The following is a 27299-nucleotide window of genomic DNA, read 5'->3' as shown; positions in this document are numbered from 1 at the left end:
CCCGACGCTGGGCCCAGAACCAATCCGACACTGTAATTTACCGTTTAACCCCCTGAGAGGAGCAGCTCTCAGTGCTGGGCGGGAAGCGCGGGTCCGGTCACATGCTGACATCACCGAGTCATGACAGAAAAGTCTAAATATCAATCCCTGAGAAATAATAATAATAATACAAAAGCTCAGGAGACCCACAGGGACTGGGCAGCAGAAGAGCGGTGGCTCCCTGCGGGCAGCGGGCCCCGGCGTCCCCCCTGGGCCAGGGCGCGGCGCTGCCTCCAGGACCGTTGGGATTCAAACGCGGGGCGTGGCCGGAGGCACCGCCATGGAGCCGCTCATGCCGGAGCAGCGCCTTAGCGGTGCCGGTGCGGGCGCCGGCCCCGGCCCGTGGTGCCACGTCAGGACCTGGGGGGCTGCGGTGGCATGAAGGGAAAGCGGCCCCAGGCAGCCCCCATGGGTGTGAGGGCTCCTGACCCTGAATGTTCCCCTGGGGGTTTCCAAACCTGTTTTCCGGTCCTGCACCACGGGGCCACCACTGCCATAAAAGCAATCAGGGCCACCTCGGGTGCTGCTGACCCCTCAGGGGACCCCTGCGCCACCCCGATTTACTAAGGGTCCTGGCCATCTGGAGGCGGTGGCATGCCGTCTCCTGGGGCCTTCCTTGCTTCCAAGGACTAACACCCGCCTCGCCGCCTTTCCCCTCCTTTCCCAGGTGTAGCCGTCGTGAAACCACAGCCCAGCTACAGCAGAGAGCTGGAGCTGAGAACGACCCTGCGCGAGCTGCTCATCTACATCGTCTTCCTGACAGATCTCTGTATATGTAAGTCTAAAACTGAATTAGGGGACTTCAAACAACAAGTAATCTGCAGGCTGGCAAGGAACGAGCTCTACGTCTTGCAGCATATAACAGGGGTCTGGGGGGGGAAAGGCGGTGTAGAGTTATTTAATCCTTAGCTCCACCTGTGCGCCAGCCAGAAGTGTCATTTATAAGTCGGAATTGCTCTGCCTGCATTTTTCGAGCAGCATGACTGTTAATGATGACTGAAGAAGGGACGACATGTTTAGAAGCTGTCGTCATCCCCTTATTTTGGCTTACGTCCCCCTTTTTTCTTTCTAGTGACGTTTGGGATGGTGAGCACGGACATGTACTACCTGAACAAAGTTATGTCGCATCTCTTCCTGGACACCTCTTCCCCTGAGGCAGATGGGGTTACTTTCCGGAGCATCGGCAGCATAGCTGATTTCTGGAAGGTAAGGCTTGAATCGCAGATATTTTCTTAGGGAGCAAGCAGGGGAGCGAGATCCTGGTGTTGGTTCAAAGCAGCACTTTCTGTTGGTTCTCCTAAAATCTGCATGGTAAATGTTGCACCTCACAGCTGAAAGAAAAGTTAAATAACTTCTTAAATTTGTTAAAAAAAGAAAAATTCTGGGGACAAATAGTAACATTAATACTTCTGTTAGAGAGCCTGAATAAACCAAGGAAAATTATATGCTAGTTAACTACTGCATGATATTCTCGCTATTGGGCTTTAACAAAACAGAAAAATTTGGGGCTTACAGTTCTTTTCATTTGCAGTTGTTAAAAAAAAAAAAAAAAAAAAAAGGCAATTTTTATAAGCTGTGTTTGGTGCGGTTTCCCCTAGGCCAGCTAGGAGAACCTGCCATCTTGGTTCACCTGGTATGCTATTAGCTTTCCACCCACATTTCAGTGATGGTTGCAAAATATATATCTCTATTTTTACTGTTAGGTGAAGGACTCCCCAGAATTAGTGGTATTGCCCAGCTGACGTTGGAAAGCAAAGTTTCTCCTCCTGCTTTTCTTAAAAATGGAAATGCCTGGTTATAGCAATTCATTCGCAGGAACCGTATTCCCTCTTATCGTTATGTCTGCTCTGTGGACTATTGCTAGTCCACAAAATAGCGAGCCCTTGCTACACGATATAGATGCTGATGTACTAGAAGCAGTTGTAATACATGATCAGATGGTGCCAAACCACAGGGGCATATTGTTTTAAATAATATTATCCCCAAGTATAATGCTCTTTATCTGCACCTAAGGAACATCCAGGAAGGAGGGAATTTTTCCCTTCCTTCAGAAATAAATATTTCTTCATTTAGACTCAGATGACCAAAAATACAATCAGAAATATAGATCTCAAAACAGGTCTTCAGAGAGTATGATAAACAACAGATTGTGTCAGAACAACATCAAACAATTATGTGTTTAAACATATTTGTTTAAAATTCAACAGAGACAAATATTTTCAATGAAACTCCATATATATGCTATCATCTCAAGCTGAACAATCCCATTATAAGTATCTGATAGAATTGCATAGGGAACAGAATTGACTCATAGAAAAAAAGATGCAGATATACCTTTTAAATAAGACAGTGCATCAGTGGTCATTCCTTGTGTCCTAGCTCAAGACTCTCTAGCCATAGATAACCTGAAAACCCTATAGAGATTTTTATGTGAAAGAGCTGGGTAATAGTGGTATTTTCATCTTCTTTTGAGACTTTAACCTCGCTGGTATATATAGTTTGCAGAAGGACCCCTCTTGGATGGACTCTACTGGGACAAATGGTATAACAATGTGACATTAACCATCCAGAAAAACAGCAGCCGTATTTACTACGAGAATTTACTGTTAGGAGTAGCCCAGATTCGCCAGCTAAAAGTACGCAACGGCACCTGTTCCATCTACCCGTATTTCCAGACGCTCTTAAAAGAGTGTTACTGTGAATACCGCTATCAAGCTGAAGACAGGTCAGCTTTTGGTCTAAAGAACGGGTCTGAGTAAGTATTCTACTTCAGATTTTCTTGCGGCTTCTTCTGGATATATATGTATAAGAGATTTTCAAAATCACAATACTTTCAATTGGAACCAGGCAACAAACACGGAAATGTTTTTGAAAACTCCACTGATAAAACCTAAATAAATCCTTACTGCCACTATTCTTGAGTTAGTAAGAACCGTGTATGCAATGAGCTGAGCTTGTCACTAGTTTATGTTGAGACAAACCATGGATTCGGTTTGCACCAACATTATAGACAGGAATTTGGCATGGAAAATTTATAGAGGAGGGACAGGAAGAACTGGAAACAGTGAGCCCAGTTCAGCAAAAGCACATGTTAGTAGATCTCTCTCCACTAACATCTCTGGAGAAATGTTCAATTGTACGAGGCCTGAATTTAAATCACGTGTTTATAAATTGGTATCATGCTAAAATGCCCTGGAAACAGAGCCAAACGGGCTGCTTCACACGTTTTATTTAGCATTGATTTAGCCCTGTGAAAGAGCATGTGAACACGCCACATTAACAATGAACTGTGGAAACCAGAGATGTTGCATTTACCTATAAAGGTTTTAAGGTAATAAACCATCTAGTCCACTTTGGGCAAGGCTGAGATTCATAAGCAGTTGCTGTTTTGTGAATGTACTGAATAGCTAGGTAAAATAAATGGGAATATTTTAAGGCCATGTCTCATGCATACTTGATGTAGAGAAAAGAATTATTTAAAGGTCTGTCTTAAAAAGTCGGTTTTGAATGCAGTAGAACACAAGAACTGACAAGAAATTTTATGTAATAGAAATAAAAGCTTACTTCAGTCCAGTTTCCTTAAGACGAGTGGCTTTGTTTCCCATTTCTCATAGATGGAACTACGTCTCCGTCTCCTCTTTATCGCCCTGGTACTGGGGATACGTGGGCTTGTACAGCAATGGAGGATTTATATTCACTTTACCTAAGTCAAAGCAGGAGAGCATGGAGAAGCTGGTGTTTCTCAGGCAGAACAGCTGGCTCACTAGAGGAACCAGGGTTGTGTTTATTGACTTCTCTATGTATAATGCTAACATAAACCTTTTCTGTATAATCAGGTGAGTTCTTACCTTTATTACATGTGAAATCCAATGTACTGAGGCATGGTGCTTCCTTAAGGACACAAGGAAAGGCTGTTCACCTCTGGCATACACAGTTAGGCAGCAGCTGGCAAGACAATAATTCTTTAAAAAGTACAGAAATCCAGCTAGTGCAGGGAGCAGACAAAGATCCTTCATTTCCAGTCTTTCAAATAGGTGGTCTCTGGTCTGTACAGCTGGTTGCTGCTGGCAGCTGGAACTGATTGCATAGCCTTTTGCAAAGTCAAAGATCCGGTTATTGGTCTTCTTGTCAGCTAGTGCAGGGAAAAGACAGAGTTTCAAACTCAGGGTATGGCAGAGAATATTGGCTCTCCTGAAACACTATATCTTTAAAGACTTTTAACCAAACACTATCACTTGGATGTCTCAAGAGCTGCTTGGTTTTGTCTCAGCTTTTCCTACCGCATAGTACTCTCTCCATGAGGGACTGAACTTTACCTTTACAAGAAGATCTTAGACGTGCAGGAGTTAATGAGTTGCCCATTTTGCATAAGCGTTTGGCCTAACTGGAGTCCCAATTAAGTATTATTAACATAGTAATAATTCATATTAGAATATTAAGGGCTGTGATGATTTAGTGTAATGGTAACTAACACCAGTCCCTAATTTTTTCTAGGTTGGTGGCAGAGTTCCCTGCCACCGGGGGTGTTCTCACCTCCTCATATATCTACTCTGTGAAGCTCCTCAGATACGTCACATATTATGATTACTTCCTGGCCTCTTGCGAAATCACCTTTTGCCTCTTTGTCATCACATTCATAATCCAGCAAGCTATAAAAATAGCAAAACTGAAAACAGAATATTTCAGAAGTGTCTGGAACTGGCTGGATATACTGCTGGTGGTGGTGAGCTGTCTGTCAACTCTTATCTCTGTGCTTGCCAGCTTAGGGTAGTGCTGGATAGCAAGCCAACGAGCTAAAACAGCCCAAATCCTTTTCTTGTTAGAGTCAGTCACCCACTGTAGTACACTAAAGAGGCCATACAGCCCACTGGGGTTCACGACACCTGAACACTTTTCCTGCCTTGCTGTCAGCTTGCTTTGGGGCACCATGTCCTTTCCATCCTTTGTCCATCTTTTATGTTTTAGCTGTAATCTTTGCAGAGCTGGGAGGCACGAGCACACAACAGGGTTACCATAGTAAAATTAGAATGTGTGCTGTATATTACATAGTGCAAATCCAACATTAGCATAGTACAATTAAAAATAATTTGGCCAATAAAGTATCCTATAAAAAGTTTATGACCAGATAATAAGCTCAGGTTCTTGAAATCTATTCAACAGCTTATTGAAAACAATAAAGTCTTTCCTGTGCAAAATGACAGATCTGAAGAGAGGGAGGTAATTAAACTTTAGTTACACTGGCTTCTGCTTTCTTTCAGATATCTATCATTGCCATTGCTTTCAATATCTACCGCACTGTAGAAGTGTCCCTGTTAATGGAAGAGCTGCTGTCTAATTCATCTGTGTATCCAGACTTTTACTTCCTTGCATCCTGGCAAGTCCATTACAACAACATGATTGCTGTCAATGTCTTCTTTGCTTGGATAAAGGTATAGGCTCTTACTCCCTTTTATTGTACTTGAGAATCATAGTGCTTTTAAGCATATTATAAATATTTGCTCTTACCTTTCCATGGGTTAACTGGAAAGGCTGGCCTGAAAGGGGGAATTTTGTTTATAAGATTCCAGAACAGTTTAAAATTATCTCATTGTTTAGGGAATTCGCATAAACATGGGTCACAAATTCCAAGCCTATCTAAAAAAAAATTTTGCATGTGGACAGCTGTCTCCTTTGGAACAGCTGGGAAATAATCATGCCCAAACAGCCTCCTCAGGCTCAGTCTTTTCCTAGACCCACTGTTACCCCAGTCACAGGCTGACCTATACAGAGGGCATAGCTGTAATAGGTGAAGCTATTCATAGTTCCCATAGCTGAGAGCTATGAAAACACTAGCTAGTTTTTAACTGCAGAGGAAGCCAAAATGTGTCTGGACTTGATTCAGAAATGGCATGGTGCCAGGACCCCTTTAATTTCATTCTTACTTGCAAATGGATTTGCTGGCCTCAGGACAGAGCAGCTTCTCTAAGATGGCTAAGGCTACTTTTATTCCTAACTGGCTGCTCTGGGGCCAAACCAGTCCTGCATGTTTGCATGTCACTACTTCTACTCTACCAAACCCTGCAGACCTGACTGGGGTCTGCATCCCTTTGCCTGCACCCAGCATACAAGCAGCATCTCCAGTTCGATTTGGCTTCAGCACTCCCAGGGACTGGATGAAACTGCGTTCTCTGCCGAGTCCCAGGCTGCTTACGGGCCATCTCTCCTGGGGCATTTGTAAAGCACCCAGCACAAAGCAGCTGGAAAACAGAAGGGGAGATGTTCCTATCCACCAGAAGAGATCATGCTTTAGATCAAACCCCACATACTTAAATGTACTCCATCTCTGCTCTCTGGGTCATGTCCTTCTAAAATAAACAGGCTTTTGGCTTTCCTCCACCTCCCAAGCCAAGACTCTACGAAGAAGCAGTTTCGGAGCAATGGCTGTTGACCAGTTCTGTTACAGCCTTCCTTGTTATATCCCTTCTTTGCCTCAGCTGCACACTGCCCCCCATCATGTCCCCCCCTTCCCCGCAAACTGGTTACTATTAATGTAGTAGCACAACTGCGTTCCTAATTAATGACTGTCATTGAACAAGGACAGTGTGATTTTGTTCAGGCCTTGTTTTAGATTCAAATTAAGAGAGACAGCTCCTTACCAACTCAGCCCCACAGGGTATCCTCAGATGCAGGAGGCTGTTATGTCTTGTACATCTCCCTGAATGGAGGTCCACATCTGCCAGAGCAGATTACACATCCCAGCACTGGGAAGGACCTGTTCACACACGATTAGCTTCAGCAATTAACCATATTCACCCTGCAGAACGCTCCTCTTCCCCAGAAACACACCCAGGTCTAGTGCTCCTTAGAGATCCATACCACTAACACATCTGGCACACAACTTATTTCCAGGTAAGATTTAACCTGTAAATAATGATTACAGATGACCTTCCAGAAATTCTGTTAAGAAGATACAGTATATTTTGATCTCCTGGTAACATTTTTTTCTATTCTCTTACAGATATTTAAATACATAAGCTTTAACAAAACCATGACTCAGCTGTCCTCCACTTTATCCCGCTGTGCCAAGGATATCATTGGATTTGCCATCATGTTCTTTATCATTTTTTTTGCATACGCACAGTTAGGCTATCTGGTCTTCGGGTCGCAAGTTGACGAGTTTTCCACGTTTCAAAACTGCATGTGCGCAACTTTCTAAACCTTTTGGTACAAAGACCCCAGTTGCTGCAGGTCCAAACAGTCTCACCCAAGCAGAACTTAAAGAGTACAAGCTTCCAACTCCTTAAGGCCATTTTACAGAATGAAACCAACTTTGTTGGCCCTAGGAGCTGTTTACCAAAGCCATCATATGCACAAAAGATACAAAATATACAGTAAACAGCTCAGAGGGGCAAAGCTCAGGAGTAGTTCACTCAAGGGACATCACCGTTCCCCCAGACTCTCAGCACAACTTTGCAGGACAGAGCGTGTAATCAGACCCCTGGGTGATCTGGTAGGCCTGGGAGCGGCCAATTCTGTTTTGCCTCTTTGAAAGCAGGAGCTTGAAACTACCCAGCAGAGCTGCTGCTGGGTGTGCGATACAGCTCCCAGCATGCAAACAGCAGTGGAAACTGCTTGAGAGACCCAAGTGGCTCACAGCACAGGCTGGCCATCTTTGCATGCAGGAATTACAGTTCTTTTAAACAAACATTCAGCTGCACAGCTGAGATTCCCCAAACCCCATTTGCAGGCCATGTTGCTTTCTTCCCCTCAAATTTTTCAGCCACTCACAGTAGCAACAGCATCAGATCAGTTCCAGCTGGCACCTGGAATTGGGCTTGACGATCCCTGCACCTTGTAGCAACTCTAAGCCATCACCCTTGGTGTGCACTGTGTTCTAGTCCACGACTGTTTCACAGAAAAGCTGCTCAGAAGTCACTTAGAAGAATGGACTTGACTCTGCATTTAGCATAATGTTGGCACTGCTTTTCTCCCTGCACCTTCTCTCTGGGTCATGCTCTGTAGGGCAGGTGCAAACCTATGAATGCAGTTAGGCAGCATTTGTCCTGGGCTTTCCCAACACCATTTTCAATGTTTTTAGCTGTTTCATCAAACTGCAGCTCTGTCCATTCCACCTGGAGCTCCAGGTCTAGAGCTCCATATAGTATGTCAAAAATTTAGAGAGATTTTTTTAACTCACCAGGTTGACAGCAGCTTTTTAATGTACAATTAATGCACGCTTAAAGCATAAAATTATCTCTCATTTTGGATCCACTTAGATGTGACTTAGTTCTAACAGGCTGCAATACAAAGAAATAAAGAAACGCATATTTGTCTCAACCAGGGATAAAATCCCCAACATAGGGATCTATGCCATTACCTTCCCTACTAACAGATGATGTGCGATCCTGGAGCTAGAACAAAAGGGAAATGATTTTAAAAAATTAAACACCAAATGGTTTATCCAAAATGAAAGTATCTTCTGTACTCCTATAAGACATTTAAAAAGTCCTTCGCACTTTGAAATTCTCATATATATCCTGGACACCCAGTTTCCCATGTTATGCTGACTTACCTGTTGATTTCAGTGACTAAGGTAACAGTGAATCAGTCTCTTTCCATTGTATTCAATCTGTTTTCTCATTTTATAATGCTTAAAATACTGCTCTGTAAGAGAAGCCAAACAGTCATGTCATTCTCCTCTTTTTACTCATAGCTTTACGCAGTTTCGCATTGTGCTGGGAGATTTTGATTTTGCACCTATAGAAGAAGCAAACAGCATCCTCGGGCCTATCTACTTCATCACATTTGTGTTCTGTGTTTTCTTCGTGCTGCTGGTAGGTGTCGTCTTAACTTTTGCATAAGCAGCAGAGACGTACTACTACGTTCTGTTGTGTGATGCCCTAAGGCAGTATTTCCCCCTTAAGAAGGAAGCTGTGCCTGTAACACTGGCTTGCCCAGGCTGCCCCTCCGTACACCTGGGCAGACAGAGACAGCCTGAGCACTTTGGATAAGTTTGCAGCCGGCACGATGTGACCCAGGCCAGAAGTTACACAGCAGCATTAGAGTGGTGCCGTATCCAAGGTAGTCTGACCCACCGGTGTACCAACGCCAGGTTAATCCGCTTCCCAGCTCTCCCTTCCTCCAAACAGCCACAAAGGTGGCTCTTGCACCATGGAACAACCTTGCTGCACCTTGCACTCTCCTGCAGCACCCATTTCTCCAGATTTTCATTTCTAAAATCTTAACTGGGAGCTCTCTAAAACTGCACAATTTCAGCCTTGTCAGGTAGGGGGGTTAAAATGAGACTTGGGTGGAACTCTAGATGCAGGTATGCTTGACTGTTTGGATTGGTGTTTTCATTAGTTACTTCAGATTGAAACACCATCTGGAAAAGGTGCCCATGCATGACATGAGGGCTGTCACCTCCAAGGAAGTGGACCTTTCGGTTGGTACTGTAGACAGGAAACAACCAAGTGAAATATCCTCTGTCTCCAGAAATATCCCCTAAAACGCCAAGATTAACAAAGAATTTAACCACGTCTGGAAACATCTGCACCCAGCAAAGCTCTTCAGTTCCATTAGTCACATAAACTAGCATACAACAGCCCCAAATATAATCATAGATCTGGCGTAATACAAATACAATTTGCAGAGAAAACATCTAACTGCATTCTTCCTGTGCAGAACATGTTTTTGGCTATTATAAATGACACCTATTCAGAAGTCAAAGCAGATTTCGCAGTGATACCGAGTCAAGAATTTGCAGTCAGTGACTTCATTAGACAGGTAAGTACCTGCTTCTGTAACTACCTCTTTTAATTCAAGATAGGAGGAATTCTATTGCTATATCACTAGCGAAGAGCCTTAAATTAGCTAAGGCCATAACTGCTTAAGAACACCCAATGTTTGAGTTTTTCTTTTAAATAAACCTATGACAAATGTAGAGACATCCTTCTATCAAGCCCGTAGGAACTCATAATGTGTATTCATGGTTTAAGTAGCATAGGAATTCAGGATGCAAGGACCTACCTTTATCTCACCCTTTTAAAAGTAGTCTGTAAGCCCAGCCTGGTTTGTCATATATCCTCTCATCAACTTTTCTTTTGAGTTTACCAGTGCTGTCCTTCCAAACCAAGACAGTAAAGATCACGGCACACAAGTGTAGGGATATTGCCAGTGTAATTGAAACAAAGGGGTCCCGCACCAAAAGGGTACCTTTGGCTCCATTTTAGGGATATAATCCACGGTTACACGTACTTCTATGGAAAGGGTAACAGTCTGCTTGCACTGGTGTAGCTATGAGAGAAGAAGGGCAGGGAAAGGGGATCACCATACTGCTTGAGTCAGGGCAGCTCATACAGGTTTTTAAAGACAGACCAAGGGCGAAGTGCAGCTGGAAAGGAAATAAGAGGATGACAGAGGCAGCCAGTAGTTATACAGCTTTTAGAATTTTATTACCAATATAGCTTAATTGTTACTCTGCCTTTAGTCCAGATTTTTCAGTCTTGCCTCTCAGGTTAAAGGCTTGGAAAATTCCAAAATAGGCCTCTAAGAAAATCTGGGAAGACTAAACAAGTAGAACTGTCTATGCTTAAAATCCCACCAAGTCCAGGCCATTTTTATGTGCCACAAAGGAACACAATGGGGGAACAAACCTTTCCCTAACTTTTCAGTTCTGCTTGAAATTACAGCCTCCCCCTTTCCTGCCAAATGTTCACGCCAAAGAGACTGCATGTAGCTCTGTTGCTGGGACAAGCCAGCACCTCCACCTAGAGATCAGACTTTCACTGGGGAATACAGCATCACCAGTGAGATAAAGATGGGACTTGAGACACCTGTATGTTCAGACTGTGTTTGTGCAGGTCTGCCTACACTGACGACTCTGTAGAGGAGGGCTGGCAGCCTTAGCTGCTTGAAATTTTTCTGTAGGTTTATATGCATTACACGGACACAAGTTACGCTGCTTCTGCACAGCACAGCTTTCACGAGGGAAGGGGGATGGGAGTCGCTGGCCAGCAACAGTACAGCTAGGTTCCCCTACCCAAGCTCAGCCCCTTACTAATCCTGAACTACTGCAAGACTAAATGCCAGAAAAATCAAAATCCTTGCTAGATTTGCTCAGATATTACCTTCAAGGATTTCATGACAAATTTGAAATAGAGCAGAGTAACTTCGCTGAGCTGAACAAATGGGAGCCAAGAAGGTGGTAGGACTGGTGGGAAGTGTGCTCGATTGCCAAGGCATCGTGCTGACAGTCTGCTCCTCGCCTTCAAGTCACTGTTTGTGCAGAAGCATCTTTGGTTAAACACACAACTCGCTTAACACGCTCTGCTTTCCTTGTCTGTGTTCAATAAGGCCCTTGTCAAGCTCAAGTTGAAGAAATCAGAGATAGATAAAATTCCAGAAGAAAAGAGCCTGGGGATTGTGAAAAGGTAGGATCTCAGCCCAGGCTTCAGAGTTTGCTATTACTCCCTGCACTGGGCACACACCTATTCTCACAGGATTTCTGTTTGTGTGAATGACAAGCACTGAATCTTCAGCCACTACAAGAAAGGATATTCCTAGGCTTTCCAAGGAGAGCACTGCTGATGCAAAGGTAGGCTTTATTCTTTCCTTTTCTTAGAAACTGCTGATTATATTTTAAAAGTTGAGTAATACAAAAGGAGTCACAGTTGTACCTACCCTTACTTACAAAAACTATTCCTCCACAGAATACTATTTTTAACATCACAGGAATAGCATTCAAGCTAGACCTAAAAATAAATAATCACTAATTATACCCCAAAGTTCAAATGAAAGGTTGTCCAGGCTCTGTTCAGACAAGGTCACACACTATGAGAGCAGAGCTGGCAGCAGGTTGAGGTGAATGTGTCTTAGCAGTGATATAAAGTTGTGAGCTGGACATTTGCCCAAACACTAAATTAAAATAGATGTTGGGAAAACAAAAAGTGTTTTAAAGCAGCCTTTTGGGTCATAAGAACCACTTGCAGCAGGGAGAAAAGTTACTGTGAATTTTTTTTAAAAAAACAAAAGTAAAGTTTCTAGCAGACCTTGGTAACCCCATAACCTGAGCTAACCCAGTGCAAATACTTCTGAAACAGCTATTAAAAAAAAGTGCTTCTACAATGAGGGAGGAAAAAGTCTCATGGGTAGCCATAAGCACTACTCCACGCAGAACATTTGCAGTCTCTCTCAACTCTGAAGAGAAACATTTATTCTTGCATCCTTTCTTTTTGGAAGGACCAGAAGTAAAATGTACTTTCAGGTGGCGAAGAGAGCATGGTTTTCCCCATGTCCTTCTGCATGAGAGTGTAGCAGGTGTCCAAGCAAGCCATACTAGCTTTTTCTGTGCTGTTGTGTTTTTGTTTCTGTTTTTTTTTCCCCTAATCCCTCTGGTGTTGAGTAGAGCTACCCAAAGTCATCACAGCCACAGAAACGGAAAGAGAATTTTCGTCAGAAGCATCCGTCTGCGGAGGACTTTGGTTCTGTCACTTCTCAGAGCTCCATCTCCCCTGAGGAATTTCAGCAGTAAGTGCGGGAGGTCATTCTTGCACTCCTCTCCCCAACCCAGCCCTGACTTGGATTACCCAAAGCAGTACAGAGAGACAGCTTGAGATGCAGGAGATGAAAAGTCAGGAATTACAAAGTCAGTAATTTTAAGAGATGATTTTAAGTGCTTTTATAATTTTAAGTGCTTTTATACTGTCTGATAGTGACTGCCCTGAAAGAGAGATGGTGGAAGCAGAAAAGATGTTTAGTAGAGCAGCTTGCAAGGACATTAATCAAAAAATGAGGTGGGACTGGAATCTGAAAATATTTTCACTCTTCCAGAACATCCCCTTGTGCCTGCCTGCAGAGGCAGATAGACTGTAAAACCTTTATGTTTGTGAAGGGGTATTTCAGGACTAGACCCTTGGGAGCTGTCACAGTTCAAACAAGCAGACAGGAAGGTTTACAAGAGAAGTTTAAGGGGAGCCCTAGCTCAAGGATTTGTTGCTGTATTTTTGTGTCCTAGGCTTTTCAGGTATACAGCTGAGTTGGAAAAGGAATTAGAGGATGTTAACAGAAAACTCAGTAAATTTATGAAAAAAAAGTAACAGTTGAAGGTCACTTCAGACAAGGTCATGAGGTAAAATGGATGAGCTCATCTGGCGACAGAGGTGGCCTTACTCTTCATGCAATTGAAATTCAAAGTAAAAAGCAATTCTCCTCCCCTAATCTTTTCTATTTCTGGATAAGAGAAGCGGGAACCACAATAAAAGCATACCATTGTTGCTTCACAATCTTTTCCGTGCGAGTTTCAGGTGGTTTTTCAACTCTGACAAAAACTCACTGCCTTAGCCAAAGTTCTGGGTACAAATCTCTGCAAACGCCCGAATGACATTTACTGTGTGGCCTCGTTTTGGGAGCACTGATACAGCTGCTCTCGGAGCCAAGAGAGCAGGTCACGAGCAATGGCAGCTTCCCAGGCCTGCTCTGTTCCCTTCTCTTGATTTCTGGCCCAGTCTGGCACAACGAAACCCTCAATTGCTAACTAGAGTCCAGGGCATGGTTCATTAGCCCTGACTTCTCCGGACGGAGCATTTTGCTAGTGCATCTACTGACAATGCGAATGGTTATTTTTCAACAATTCTTGTTCCGTTCTTTGCAAAATAGGTTACTTATACCTTTGGGGGGTGCTCTTCCAGGATTTTTTTTTTTTTTTCATCCAGGCCTTAATAACTGGAACCACTAGAGGGCAGTTTGCTTCACCTCTGCTCCAACATGAATTCTGAGAACATGCCCTTTTTATTCCCAAGTCCATTTGTACCCATTTCCCTAGAGATACTAGTAATTCCTAGGGTCAGGAGGGTTTTGTTTGTCAGGTACGCAATTGGGGCAGAGCAGCACACGCTTCTTTGCTCTGCCACTCCCCACGCCTAAGTTTTCATCTCAGCCAAAGCAGTACCAGTCATATGTGGGCTGCTTAGCCACAAGGCATTGGACTGTATGGTTTTAAAGAATAAACACCCTTTCAGAACATGTAAGGATTGACAATAAGGATGATCTTTACTTCGTAGGCCAGCTATTTTGCTAGAACAAAGACCCTCACAGAGCACATGGGTTTCCCTCACTGCCACATTTATTCCTGGAAACAACAGAAGATAAACTAGGTGTTACGTCCAGGCCAGAAACAACCTGCTCATATGTAGTCATTAATACTTGTTCTTTGCTGCAGCTGAGATACAGGAAGAAATAAAACACGTGTCCAAATGCTGTCTGAGCGCTGCATGAGAAACCACAGGGCCATCACCAGCTGCAACACCCAGCCTGCACCCCGCAGTCTCTGCCCCAGGGAAGTTCTGTGGCTGTACATTGCAGTGCATGACACAATCCCCAGCCTCCAAAGTATTCAGAAGCAGGTATAAACCCTAGAGGGATTTGTAATATTACAAAGCCTTATTTATGTCCTGCAGAGTACTGTCAAGGTACTACACGAGCTCCAGTCTCTCTCAGTCTAATCACAGTGTGCAGGAGCTGTATCAAGGAGAAGGGAGTAGGCAGGCATTTGAGGAGACCCACAGGGAGAACACGTTACCTGTGTTCAGTGATTTGGTGCTTCGGCCTCCTGGCCAAGCAGACATCCTCTCACTTCTGAGGACTAGGTTAAAATAAAGCCATCTCTTGCCTTCTGTTTCAAAGGGTTCTCATTGCTATGCAGTATGCCAGGACACTTAGTCCAGAAAACCTAGCTCACAGATTATCTCTTTATCTTAATTCCTAAATAGCCTGACATGCAGGAAAGCAGACTTCTTGTCTACAACATCTCTAATTTTTTTCCCCAAACAACCCTTCTGATACAAAGATGTCTTGAAACTTTTAGCCGCAGCTACTTACCCGGTACTTTGTGGAAGAGCTTCCAAGCACTTTTCATCCTTGCTCCATTCTTCCAGACCACAGGAGACCCTCTCAATAGTCTGCCTCACTTTTCCTGGCAAGACCCTAGCCCTGCACTCAAATAGCAGCCCAAGAAAACCTCTTTAAAGAGGTAGAACTTGGAATACCATAGGTTTGCGCTGTCTCAGGTTCTTAGGCAAGAAACATTCTTGAATTTTTGTCCCCTCCCTCCAGCTGTTTCTCATCCATTTCGGTTAATCATCTTCAGCACTGGGTAGTTTTCCTTCATTAAAGTCTTTCTTCGCTGTTTAAGAACACATAGATTTTAAGCAGCTCCCACCAACCCACTGTTTGAAAGATTTTTGTCTTCTCATTAACATCCTGACCACAGCAAGCTTCACTGAGTACATAACCATAAGGAAAGAGGATTGGAGAACAGATCTGTAGCAAGGTCTTGGTCATTCTTTTAAGTCTCCTAACAACATGTTTATTTCTTTCCTCATCTTTAGAGGAAAGCCACATATCTGAGCTTGCACATGCAGGCATCTTGGGATCAACGTTCAGTCTTACCATGTACCCAAGCTACTGTTTCACTTATCAGAGGGAAGGTTATTCTGTCCCACCCTAAAGAACATACTGAAGACTGCCTTCTCACTCTCCTCTCACTCAGTTGTTCCTCCACTTCCTAATTTTTATTCCATCTCTTCTCATTTACCTGAATACCGTCACACGTTCACAAGCAGACTCTCCACCTTCAGGAATTTTTCTGTCCTCTGCCAGGCCTCACACTGAAGAAAGAAGCGGTCACACAAAATACAGAGTAGCTGGTTTGAAGGACTACATAATCACTTTTCATATGCTCTTATACCAACGTACTACGAAAAAATCAATTTGGTGCAGACAAAAAGCATCCTCCTGTGTTTCCAAGATTGTGTGCAGTGGCAGTGTTTATTGGCCATGAATACAGAAGTTACTGCTGTAAGTGACATTGATTTTAAGGCTAAGAGATCGTTATGAATATAGAGGCACAATAAAACACTGCTCAGCAGCGGAAGGTGTCACACCCCATGGGCAGTGAATTAGAACTGCAGTGGCTGAATCAGCTCCCTGCCCCGTCTCCTCCAAAGGTTGCTACTGCTAGAGCAGGACTGAGCGTGACTCAGCCAGCTCCTGTATCGCCACACAGCAGGCTGGCACCCGAGCAGGAACTGAAGCCCGTATCACACAACATGCCAAGCTGCCAGGTCAGGAGCGGATGTGTGACTTCCCTGCTGTCTCTGCTGAGGCAGAGGCACAGAGAGGCACAGGCTAAACAGGTGAAGTAAGTGCTTAAACTGCTGTAACTTCGCCTAGGGCTCCTCAGCACCTGGGCCCCACCGGTTCTGGTGGCTCAGCGGGCAGGCTGTGAACTCAGACCCGCCTGAACAACAAACACCCCGAAGCTACGCGTACATACAGGAATAGCGAAGGACGCAGCATTTGTCTTTAGGAGATGGTACTGGAGGAAAAATCACAATGAGAAACAAAAATATGACAATAAAGGTTAAGGTACTTTTATTATAAAAGTCTATACAATGAGCACCAGACATAGCAATGCAATTATATCTGGTTTAGTTATATATATTCCATATCTATATATCCATATAGATATATAGGTTTTGCTTTTACCAAAGTAAAACTGTTATATCACAAAATGCCTAGTTCTACCATTTATTTATTGCTCAACAAGGATGGCACAAAACACACTCATAGCATAACTTTGCCATGCTTATCTACGATACTGAATAAACAGCCAAACACTGCATAACAAACACAAAGCAGCTGTTAATTCTGAATTGGAACCAGTCTGATCACTCACTCACTTATAAAAATATTGGAATCATATAGATTTAAGCATTATAAAGGAGGAATATATTATTTAAAACATTTAAATAGTGCATATTGACATTTTGCATGTGGTATATAAAACACAAACATTCATGTACAACACTATACAGTACACATTAGTTTCAATGTTTGGATACACCCGTGTCTGCAGACTGATAGAAAAGTTAACTGAAGTGTACATTGCACAATGGAACTGAATAAAATTGATAAATGGTCTCAAGACTAGTTTAATCTCATAATTCTTTAAGGTCCCAAATCATTTCGCTGTTTAAAAAAAAAGGCATACCACCAGTGCTCAATAGTTTTAGTGCTTTTTTTCTGAATTCCAAAAATACATGCCTACAAGCAGAGTAAAACAAAACAAGAAGTATTCTATAGTACACAGATGAAATCTGAGCACTAGAAATCCTACTTTCAACCTATTTCATATGCTTCATGACAGAACAGCAAGCCTATGAGGTTACATGCTAGCCACGTCTTACTTTGTGAGAAAGTTCATTTTTGGTCTTTCATAAAGCAGTGTGAACAATAGCTGTGTTGACATTAGCCAGTCATAAAAACATGCAGTGAGAGTAGGTGCATGCAAAACATGGCCACAATCAAACTGATATATTGAAGAAAAAAATTTGAGAAAGCACCAGTTAAAATTAACACTTAGATTTTGCCAGATCAAAAACAGCTGCTGATGGCTGTTGCAGAGCGTAAAGCTAGCGAAATCATCATTCAGCACAGCAGATGTGATCATCAAAACATTATTTAGTTTCAGCTCTGAAGCTAAATCATGCAAGGCCCATAAACTGTTTTGCTTACATCATAAAGGTTAGATCACTTAGTTTTATTCTCCAACCGTATAACAAAATCATGATAAACAGCAGTAATTTCCTCACTCAAAACTGACACAGTTCACCTTATGGTGCACATTAGCTACACTGATTTTAGCCCTTGATACCATACTCGTTTCACGTACAGTGGAATTTTAACTGACCTAAGCCAGGTCTTTTCTGCTGGAGCTGTGCAAGTCTGAGCACCATCAGATTTCCCATACACTGAAATGTTCATTATGTTCCTCAAATCTTCTGAAAGTGGAGATGCAGTATCCAATTCAGACAAAACACTATGTCACCACTAGCTGATAAACAGTAACTGGTAAAATGATAAAATGAACAACAGTAACGTAAGTCCTGTAGGCAGCATGTGATATAACTTTTCAGTTTTCCAGGTTTTAAAAGACACTAAGCAAGGTCACTTTCTGGTTTGTCCACTGTCATCTTTATCAAGGAGGATATGTGACCACTAAGTAGCAAAATCCATAGATGTTAATTATTACTGTGTGATAGATGCAATTTAGAATACCAAAAATTAAAGTTGTTCCACAGCGGTTCTTTGAAAGGAATTTCAGTCCAGTTTTTAAATGTCCCAAGAAAAAGAGCTGTGTGTTTAATTTGCTGACTTTTTTCCCCATAATAAAAAATAGACAACAGGAGTAGTTCAGTGTAGCATTATGATATACATAATTTCTTCAATAATGCAAAAGGTTGGTAATACCGAAAGTCTCAAAGCTCTTGAATGCTAAAGAACAAAATGCTATAGTCTTTTTGGAACAAGATGCATATGTAATACAAAATTTTGATGGAAACTGTGTTTGCTAAAGTTGGATAGAGCAGTCTCGAACTTAGAAATCTTATTTGCTCTCTAGACAGGACCCACTTACCCTTCAAACATGTTATAGTGGCACCACAATAAAGTGCACAAACTGGATTCTTTCAACAGTGCATGACAAATGAACACAAGCACCCAATAAGTACAATGGTAGCATAAGGAAATATTATGTTATTCAATGTTTTGGAGGAACATAATTTATATTGATTTTGAAGAGTCTTGTTTGCTGATAAGGACTTCTAACAGCCTAAGTTTGGCTTTAATTTTCTTGTACTCCCTGTACTCATCAAGCATTGGAACCCGGTCTTCCTTCTGTACATTCCTGTAAAAAGAAGCACACCTGAGTTTCAAGAAGATCCTATATATTGCGGAAAGTCAAACACAAAAGCAGCGACGTGCAGTTAGCTTAAGACAGACAGATACATTTTTAGCAGGTGGTTCACCAGTAATAGGCATATTGTTATATTTTAGTTCCTTGTAATTACAATTACCATAAATTGAAAATACTGACTGGAAAAGCCAGTGCATTTGTTCAGCACAACTGCTGTAACAGTTTAAAAAGACTTTCATTTCAGGTCCTGTGTATACATTACAGAAAATTCCAAATACAATTTAGGTACACTCACAAATTGATAGCACAGAATTATTTTTATTTACATAAGACTAGATTATAGTAAATTAATCTATCAATAATTATTTTTAAATCAACCATTCACTATTAACCTCAGCACCTGCCATCAAAGTCAATGGGAGTTACATCCCAAATCAGTAAGTGTATGATGAAACCATGGTAGTGAAATTTGTACGACCAGCTGTCCAGGAGTTCATGGTTAACGAGAAATACAGTAGAGATTGTAGGTAAGTCAGAATTTACACCAGTCAAGAAAATGATTTACCTCTTTAAGTGTTACTAGTTTTGTTCATGATGTGACACACCTTGAAAAACCTCCTATTGCGCACATAGGGCAGTGGTTCAAATTCATGACAACACACATTCAAACAAGATGCCTAAAATAACTAAACAAAATGCAAAAAAAAAAAAAAAAAAAGAAAAAGAAAAATCCACCCCTGCTGTTGGTGAAGCAATTATCACTGTCTGAACTGGCCTACTGGAACAAACAGCAAATAGCCAAACTTCTCTGCCCAAGAAACACCTATGTTAAAAATAGAGCAACAATCTGAACAGATTTTATAAAAGCTAATTCTTCCAATTTCATTATTATGCTTTACAGATTTTAACAGAGGAAACAGAAGACTCAGCAGCAGGCTTCCTCCTCTATATTAAAAAATAGATGAGCTAGTACCAGTTGTACCTTGAAACCAATCTCCTTCAAGAAATTATTCATAGTTAATATTAAAACAGATTCCATTTGACAATATTCTTTTAAAAAGTGAAAAAATATGTGGCTACAGAACAAAGCTGCTGTTCAGTGTCTATTTTTCTGCTAAACAAACCTTCCGTTCTGTTGATAAAACTCCTCTTCGAATTCTCGTAAAGTCTTGCGTAGCTTCTTTTTTTCAGCTCTGGCTTTCCACAGTTGCTCCAGCAATTCTGGCCTAAAAATTCAAGTGAAAGAAAATACTGTTGGCCATTTAATAAAATTTAAATTCTTCAAAGCATACTCAAAAACAACTGAACTAGCTGAACTAATACTAAATTGATCTCGTCCACAAGGAGTGTGGCATCTGTTTGACGATGAAATACTGAAAACAACTAGTAGTTAATAAAAGGCTGTAAGTTTTCTGCTGTCTACAAAGCTAAAACAGGTAGAGGAAAACTTAGAAGACTAAACAATTTGCTGAATACAAAAAGATCTTAGACACGTCAGACAAAAAAAAAACGCTCATTCAATCCAAACAGTTTCTGGTAAGTGCTGAACATGTCAATTCCCCTCCGCCTCAGTTTCGTATTTCATGTCATGATTGTAAGTGCAATCAGTGCAACTGCTGTAAGAGCATTAGTCATTTCTTATTTATACATACATAGAAGCAGCTCGGGTGCTTGACAGCCTAAGGTCCCGGGTCAGTTTCTCTTGACCATCTTCAACATCAGACTCCGAGTTTTCAACTGGGCTTAAAACAGACTGTGTTTGGACAGCAGTTTTTAAGATATCATTCAGGTCTGCAGACAAACCATCACTTTCCTCCTCTTCTTCCTTCAAAGTAGAAATTCAAAAAAATATGAAATATTTCCGTTCCTTATTGCATCTGCTGGGAAATACATATATTTTTTAAATGTATTGTACACACCTTAATTTCTTCAAAAAAATGGGCAGTTTCACCTTCAATAATGGGCTGTAACACCTGCCCCCGCCTCTTGGTTGATGGTGACCCCTGAAATATTAAAGCTTGTTTCAGTACATGCAGTTAGGCATTAAATGCTGTGTGGGGTAAAAATAATTTTGTTCAAGTCACTGCACTGAGCGAGTATTTCTTCATTCAGAAAAATAGAAGACTGTAAATATCCTTACAGAACACAAACATAACAACTACAAAGGATCTTTTAAACTGATGGAAATAAATGATTCCACTCCTTTAAAAATTTGGAAATATCTGGGTAAAAAGAGAAAAGAAAACAATAGCTGGTGACTTGAGGAAATGGAATGGAGAAAAGAAAATCAAAGCCTGCCCCCTGCTTGCCTAGAAACTTGTAGGAACAGTCACAAAGATGATTCATTAGCTCTCCAGACATACCTAAGAGAAATTATCTGTTCATGAACTGCAATATGACAACATAGAAAGACTTACACCTACTATATTCGAAGTGGCAATAAACCAACCTTAACAACACCTGAAAAGGACAAGAAAAGCTCCCTCTGTTGAACTGCACATCTGAAAGCTGCCCTACAATTCAGAAACCTAAGGGAATTCTCTGGTAGAATAATGTACAAGGAGGTTTTAAGGATTTTTTTCTCCATAGCACATGCAAAAAAGGAATGATCTTGAACTGGTCCCTGTTATCTCAATGCACTTCAGCTGAGAGGGGATTGCTAAGAACAATCAGAGTAAAATTAGACAGCAGATTAAGTTGCTGCTGAGTAAGCCACTGCACAGATATGTAAATCTGGTGGAGGACAATCTCACGTCAGCTACGCAATCTCTTCCTTGTAAAAGGGTCAAATAACTAATATCAAAACTATGTTGTGTTGCAAGTCTGAGTCAGCATGCAAGATTTTGATTATAGTTTGTGAAGAACAGCCAGTTAGCAGTTTGTCATTCCACAACTTTTTACAGGTCATTGCAAACAAGGTTATATCCATCTCCTTGCGTAACATGGAAACCCTTCTCCTCCTCATCTCTTATGTAGTATATTGCTCCTAAGCACCTGCAATACAAGACTGGGGGGGAGGGGGGGGGAAGCACTGCAAGTTAGAAGGAAATGAAGTAAAAAAAAAAAAACCAAAAAATCACAGATGTTTTACAGATGCTGCAGACATTGGTAACGTATCTCACATCAGTGAAACATGAAGGAATAAAACGGTTCTTATGCCAAACCTTTCACTCATGCCTCTAGTGACAATAACCTGCACTACAGAAGAGAGAAAGGCTTTATTGCAACTGGTGTTACTATTCTTGGGAGCACTGAGAGTACAATACGAACCATGGAACTACACCTAGCACAGTGACTTGGGAACGTCTCAGCCAGTTAGTCAGAAGAGCGTATTACTTCCACCAGGAACCATCTACTTCCTAAGAGCCAGCAAGGTCGAAGACAGCTTTGAACTGCTCTGGTCTCAGCAGTCAATCAAATGCCCCAAGTACGATGACAACAACCTGCATCTTCCAGAAGTAAGACGTGTTTTACAGAACGGTATTACTAAGCTCTTCTAAAGCCAGCCTAGCACTTCACAAGTGGGAAGGAAAAAAAAAAGGGGGGGAGGGGGAAGAGAAGAAGTGGTATTTGTTTTACTCACAAGGATAGGAGTAATGCTTGCTCTAGTTAACATTTGTTTTACAAGTCTGTATCTGTCATAAAGTGGCTTCACAATATGTCTTTCTTCTCTAGTAACCTAAAGGCAGAGAAACCACAGAATTAATTATACCAGTCACTCCGTAATATACAAGCAAACACAAAGTGCACTGCTTCTCATGCCAGACCTCTAGCACATTCCAATTAGGAATATAAGACTAATTTAAAGAGTGTGTATGAATTTGTTCCCCCCCAGAGAAAGGGGTGGGTGCTTTTTTCCCCTGCTTTCTCACTTTGACTCTATATTTTTCAGATGAAGTTTAGAAGAATTCCTAAAAGTTAGGGCAGCTCCAGCAGAAGCAAACACACTATCTTTAAAAAGCCATGGAAATGAAAAGAAAACAAAAAAAAGGAGGGGGAACCAGGAACTAGGGGAGAAGACTGAGTGACTAGCAATGATGATTCTACAGAAATGATAGGGGGAGAGGGAAGAGGAAAAAAATAAATAAATAAAAGAGGGAGAAAGATGAAACTACAGAGGGGCATCTGATTTTACTCTCAATTCTTGATCGTTATGTCTTCGTCAATCAATCTTGAAGGCTAGCCTAAAGAATTCCTGGGATTTTCTCCCAAAGAGGGTTGTAGAGCCAGTGCCAATACCTCCAAGATCATTATTCTGCCTTCTTTGGCTTTTAGCACTGAAGGCTTGGGCAGACTGACATGGCAGTGCTGATCATCTAGTTAATGTGTCAAACTCACAAAGCTGATAGAATAATAAAGATCTTGTGATTGGACTAGTGATACTGACCATATACCAAAATAAAATCCACTAATTGTTACTCACTTACTCTAGCTTCCACATGGCCATATGTAAGATATACACCTCATACTTCAAATATTAGTGTCTTTTGTTTGTGAAATCCAGAATAACCCTTCAGGCCTTTTCCCAGGATCAACAGCTTGTTTTTAAGACTTCGCTTTGCTTCACAGAGAAATATGGAGCCAAACTACATAAATCACATTGCAAACCGCAATATTCTACCGATCTGTGGACAAACAGCCTATATAATTTATCATTACAAAAAATTCTAATTTTTAGAAGTCAACGCAAAAACTTCCTCTAACAGTAACATGGAAATTGATATATAACTTTGTGTCTTCAGAAAAACACTATTAAATGCTGTTGCTACTCCTGCAAGAGAGCTACTGTTTTCTGCATGTACATTAACATAGCTTGATGAAGTAAACCAGGTATTACCGGCCGTCCATGCTGACTTTCATAATACAGGAGGCTTTTCTGGAGAGATGTTTTCTCTTCTACCAAATGGTCCTTTGTCATTTTCTGTCAGAAGAACAATTCACATCTCATCAAACACGAGTCACTTGAACAGCTTTTCTACATTAACAGCTATACAGATGCCTTAGCCAAACTTAGCTTAGTTAGTAACACATATCCCACCTTCATCCATTTAAAGCTGCCCAATATTGTCAGCAGATACTTGTAAATATTTTAATCAATACTGAGCAAGAGAAATGTGGTTCAACTTGGTCATTTCTCCACAGAGTCTGAAATATGGGGGCTTGGGAAAGGGTTACTAGACAGAGACATCATTTTATTGATAAAACAACATTTTAAGTGTTTGAAAGTGCTCTATTACCCTCCGCTATTCACCTAGTAGCAGCCTAACCATAAGCTTATGCTTACTTTTATATCTTCTGGCAAACACCTTTCCACTCGTTTTTCCTTTAATCTTTTCAAAATGAGTTCAAGTGTAGCTTCCTTGGAGGGCTTCTTCTCTTTCTGCACAACCCGCATCTCATCTCCATTTTCTTCATCCTCTTGGTCAAGGGAGGAGCCAAAACTTTTTGGAAGTGTGTTACTTCGTGGACGTGTTTGAGGTATGAATTCGCCATCTGAGCTCTTCTGCTTTGCATCTGAAATGAGAAAAATTAGCCATCCAAAAGTTTAAAAGAAATAGCTTTCTCAGTTGGTTTAATTGTGAATAAAGGATGTAACAGTTTGCATAGGCAAAGTTCCTCTTCCAGTAACTAAAAACAAAGCCACAAGAATAATTTGGTTCTGTTTTTGTAACAAAATAGGTCAGAATCTAGAAACTAAAGATCTTTACTGTCCTGTGGAATTTTCCTGAATGACATATCACTTCCATTTTAGATTTAGATAATTTACATTTGTATTTAAAAAAATAATTCTAACAACCATTACCTTTTATTTGCTTTCTCAGTCTGGTAAGGTCAGTCATCCATTTCAAAACTTTTGGGTTGGCTGCAATATCACTATAGGAGGGCTGAAAAGTAATACAGAGAAACTACATTTGTATAAAGTCAAACACACAGTAAAGCTGTTTATAAAGATTTCATTCAACGCTTGGTAAGAGTTAGGTCAGTGAAGGTGACTAGTACCAAGGATGCCACTCTTAGTACCAGCTCAAATCTCAGTCCAATGTAATGGACAAAACCTCTGAAAATAAATTTGGAACAGAACACCAGAAATTGAACAAACTTGAATAAGAAGTGAACAACCGAATAAGATGCTTTTTTCTCTCCCCTTATCTCATCTGACATCCTCAGTCTCACCGCATAAATGTCACTGTCTGCCCTTCTTTGGGCTCAGGCATTATGGCTTATTTTCTACTACTGCTGTTTTTCACTTTAATTTTGCAGACAGAAGCATATAACAAAATTATTCATATTTGTGAATTCACAGTTAGTTACCCAATACTGAACTACTGGAAGTAGCTCAGCTCTACCATGAGGTAACTTATCCTGCATAAAAGCAGAAGTGGTAGCTTACCTTACTGTTTTTCTCTTTTTCAAATTGTTCCTCAAATTGCTTTATTTTCTTCTGTAATTTCTTGACAAGCTGATACGGAGTCTTGTCTTCCCTTTTATCATCTTTTGAGCTAAAGGACGCTCTTCGTGTTCTGTATTAAAAGCATTTTTAAAGTGTCATTTAAAATAATTAAACTGATGCAAGCAACTGTACTTCTTTATTTTCTTTTGAGTAACAGATGATTAACTTCAATATTTTTTGTCAAGTTTACAATTCATTCTTTTCACGTTTTCAGTCAGAGCTATTTATTTACTGAATCAAAATGCCCTGATCTACTGCCTTCAAAATGTGATGTATTATTTTCTCCTTTCTAGTTTATGAAAGATCTCTCAACACAGCTAGTGACAACTATGTAGTTCGAGATACTAGCAAATACTACAAATAGTGCAGATCCTTATTAGTTTGGGAATGATGAGAAGAGCTATTACAATTGTAACTTTTCTCCAGGTCAGTCATCCACATCTTTTTAACAGTATTCCTCAACCATACTTTCTTCTGCTGCTAACTGGAGAAAACTTGGAAAAGTATCCTTTTGCATCAATAAATCTATATCATATGGAGAATTAGGGATTCTGAACTAGGTTGTTCCTGTTCCAAATTTTCTCATTTTGCAGGATTATTTCTTCTCTAACAAGCACGAAAACTTTTCTTACACTACTTCTTACAGCAATAGTATTAGACAGTCAGGTCACCAAGTTATTTACAGTTTTGGAAGGTCACAGTTGCCAATGTCACACAAACAACTTGCAGTTTCTTTAATAAACTCAACTTTCACACACTGGGGTAAATGGGCTTGATCCCCTAAGCCGTGAAAAAAGGACCTGGATGAAGAATCCTATGTCTTCATTGTACTGCTGTCTCACAGCTCCCCAACAATTGATACTTTCCCATAATCCTCCTGAGGGAAGGCCTTCCACAGCCCAAATGAACAGTCTCCCCAGATTATTACTGCACACTCTAGTTGCAATGATTTGCGCAACTTGGTTCTCTTTACTGGGAGAATATAACACGCTACATGAAACAAATCTGAAATAACGCTACATGAAAGTAGATATCCATGCTTCAGACCCCCCTCCCAAACTTACATAAAATCAGGGATCAGCAGTCCAGTAAAGACCAGTAAACAGAAGATACAAATACTTCTTCAGCCCAGGAAGTGCCATTACAGTAGGGGCCAGCAGCGCTGACTGAATGCCAGGAAATATCTCCATAGGCTTGTCCTATTTTTATACTCTTTCCCTCACTATCTGCCAGTGGGCATTTTCAGAGACACGACACCACCCCAGATGAACCTCTGGTCTGACTCAATATGGCAGTTCCCAGGTATGTAGAACAACCAAATGGCCATATAAAGCCACATTTGACCTTGGTCTTTAATTGACCAAAACAGTTAGCAGTATTTTCACACTGGCAGTCCCATCTCCTACCCCAAAGCTTACCAAACTGTATTAAAATACATACCTAACAAAAGAAAGTGCTTTGGATGAAGAATCTAGTGTTTCTGGATCATGCAAGAAACGTTGGCTTTGTCCAAAATCCAAACTACGATGAGACAATATCGGGTGACAATCCTCTTCCAACGGATGATTAGTCATTCGTCCAGCCTGCGGGGAAAGTTGAGCTTCTCCAGATTCGCTGTCCTCCTGCCAGGATTTGAAAGCAGGAAACGGATCTACAACATAAAAAAAAGGACACAGAATCGTACCAGTCCTAAAAGAATTATAAACAAGAGTCAGAAGGAAACACAAACGCGTACCCAATGCTTAGTCTTGTAGGCTATAAAGGATGTGGTGTCATACACAAAGTGAATAAATACGTCAGAAAGCTACGAATTCTGTCATATGACAATTGAAAGAAAAAGGTACTGAAATGAAGTATGCACACTAGGATCCCTTTTTCAAAGTGTTTCTTAGGAATATGCATCCCTGAACAATCCAAGAGTGTAACAGTGCCTTATTTACTGATCAGATATCTGAACGTTAGAAGACTATATTTATTGTCTGTTGCAATATATTGCTGTGAAATCAATTTTCATACACTACCCTAGTACTTTCAAGGATTGCCCTCTTGGTTTTGAACAAGGCTAGGTAAACCTGA

The 27299-nt window shown here is 41.1% G+C and overlaps 2 protein-coding genes across 6 annotated transcripts in view; one reads left to right on the top strand and one right to left on the bottom strand.

Annotated features, from left to right (window-relative positions):
* The first annotated feature begins 319 nt into the window (after window positions 1-319).
* PKD2L2 (polycystin 2 like 2, transient receptor potential cation channel) lies at window positions 320-13115 on the top strand. The gene is made up of 14 exons (XM_026101927.2): window positions 320-359; window positions 707-814; window positions 1112-1245; window positions 2538-2794; window positions 3654-3875; window positions 4534-4762; window positions 5298-5468; window positions 7037-7218; window positions 8732-8852; window positions 9703-9804; window positions 11362-11450; window positions 11545-11614; window positions 12425-12546; window positions 13034-13115. The coding sequence occupies exons 1-14, from the start codon at window positions 320-322 to the stop codon at window positions 13113-13115; spliced, it is 1929 nt and encodes a 642-aa protein (XP_025957712.2).
* A 3311-nt stretch (window positions 13116-16426) lies between these two features.
* Window positions 16427-27299, bottom strand: part of FAM13B (family with sequence similarity 13 member B) — a 49350-nt gene continuing 38477 nt past the window's right edge. For 4 of the 5 annotated variants that reach the window (XM_026101945.2, XM_026101948.2, XM_026101947.2 and 1 more), the window contains 10 exons: window positions 26664-26874; window positions 25164-25293; window positions 24576-24657; window positions 24057-24286; window positions 23610-23693; window positions 22356-22451; window positions 20692-20775; window positions 20425-20597; window positions 19897-19998; window positions 16427-18763 (listed from right to left, as the gene is read on the bottom strand). In XM_026101945.2, the coding sequence (XP_025957730.1) occupies window positions 18640-18763; window positions 19897-19998; window positions 20425-20597; window positions 20692-20775; window positions 22356-22451; window positions 23610-23693; window positions 24057-24286; window positions 24576-24657; window positions 25164-25293; window positions 26664-26874 (1316 nt within the window). In that variant the 3' untranslated portion in view covers window positions 16427-18639. The remainder of the gene's footprint in view (window positions 18764-19896; window positions 19999-20424; window positions 20598-20691; window positions 20776-22355; window positions 22452-23609; window positions 23694-24056; window positions 24287-24575; window positions 24658-25163; window positions 25294-26663; window positions 26875-27299) is intronic. The other variant, XM_064521092.1, reaches the window with a different exon arrangement.

The sequence above is a fragment of the Dromaius novaehollandiae genome, chromosome 15 (assembly GCF_036370855.1).
Source record: "Dromaius novaehollandiae isolate bDroNov1 chromosome 15, bDroNov1.hap1, whole genome shotgun sequence".
Classification (NCBI taxonomy): domain Eukaryota; kingdom Metazoa; phylum Chordata; class Aves; order Casuariiformes; family Dromaiidae; genus Dromaius; species Dromaius novaehollandiae.
This window is presented reverse-complemented; position numbering and strand designations above follow the sequence as displayed.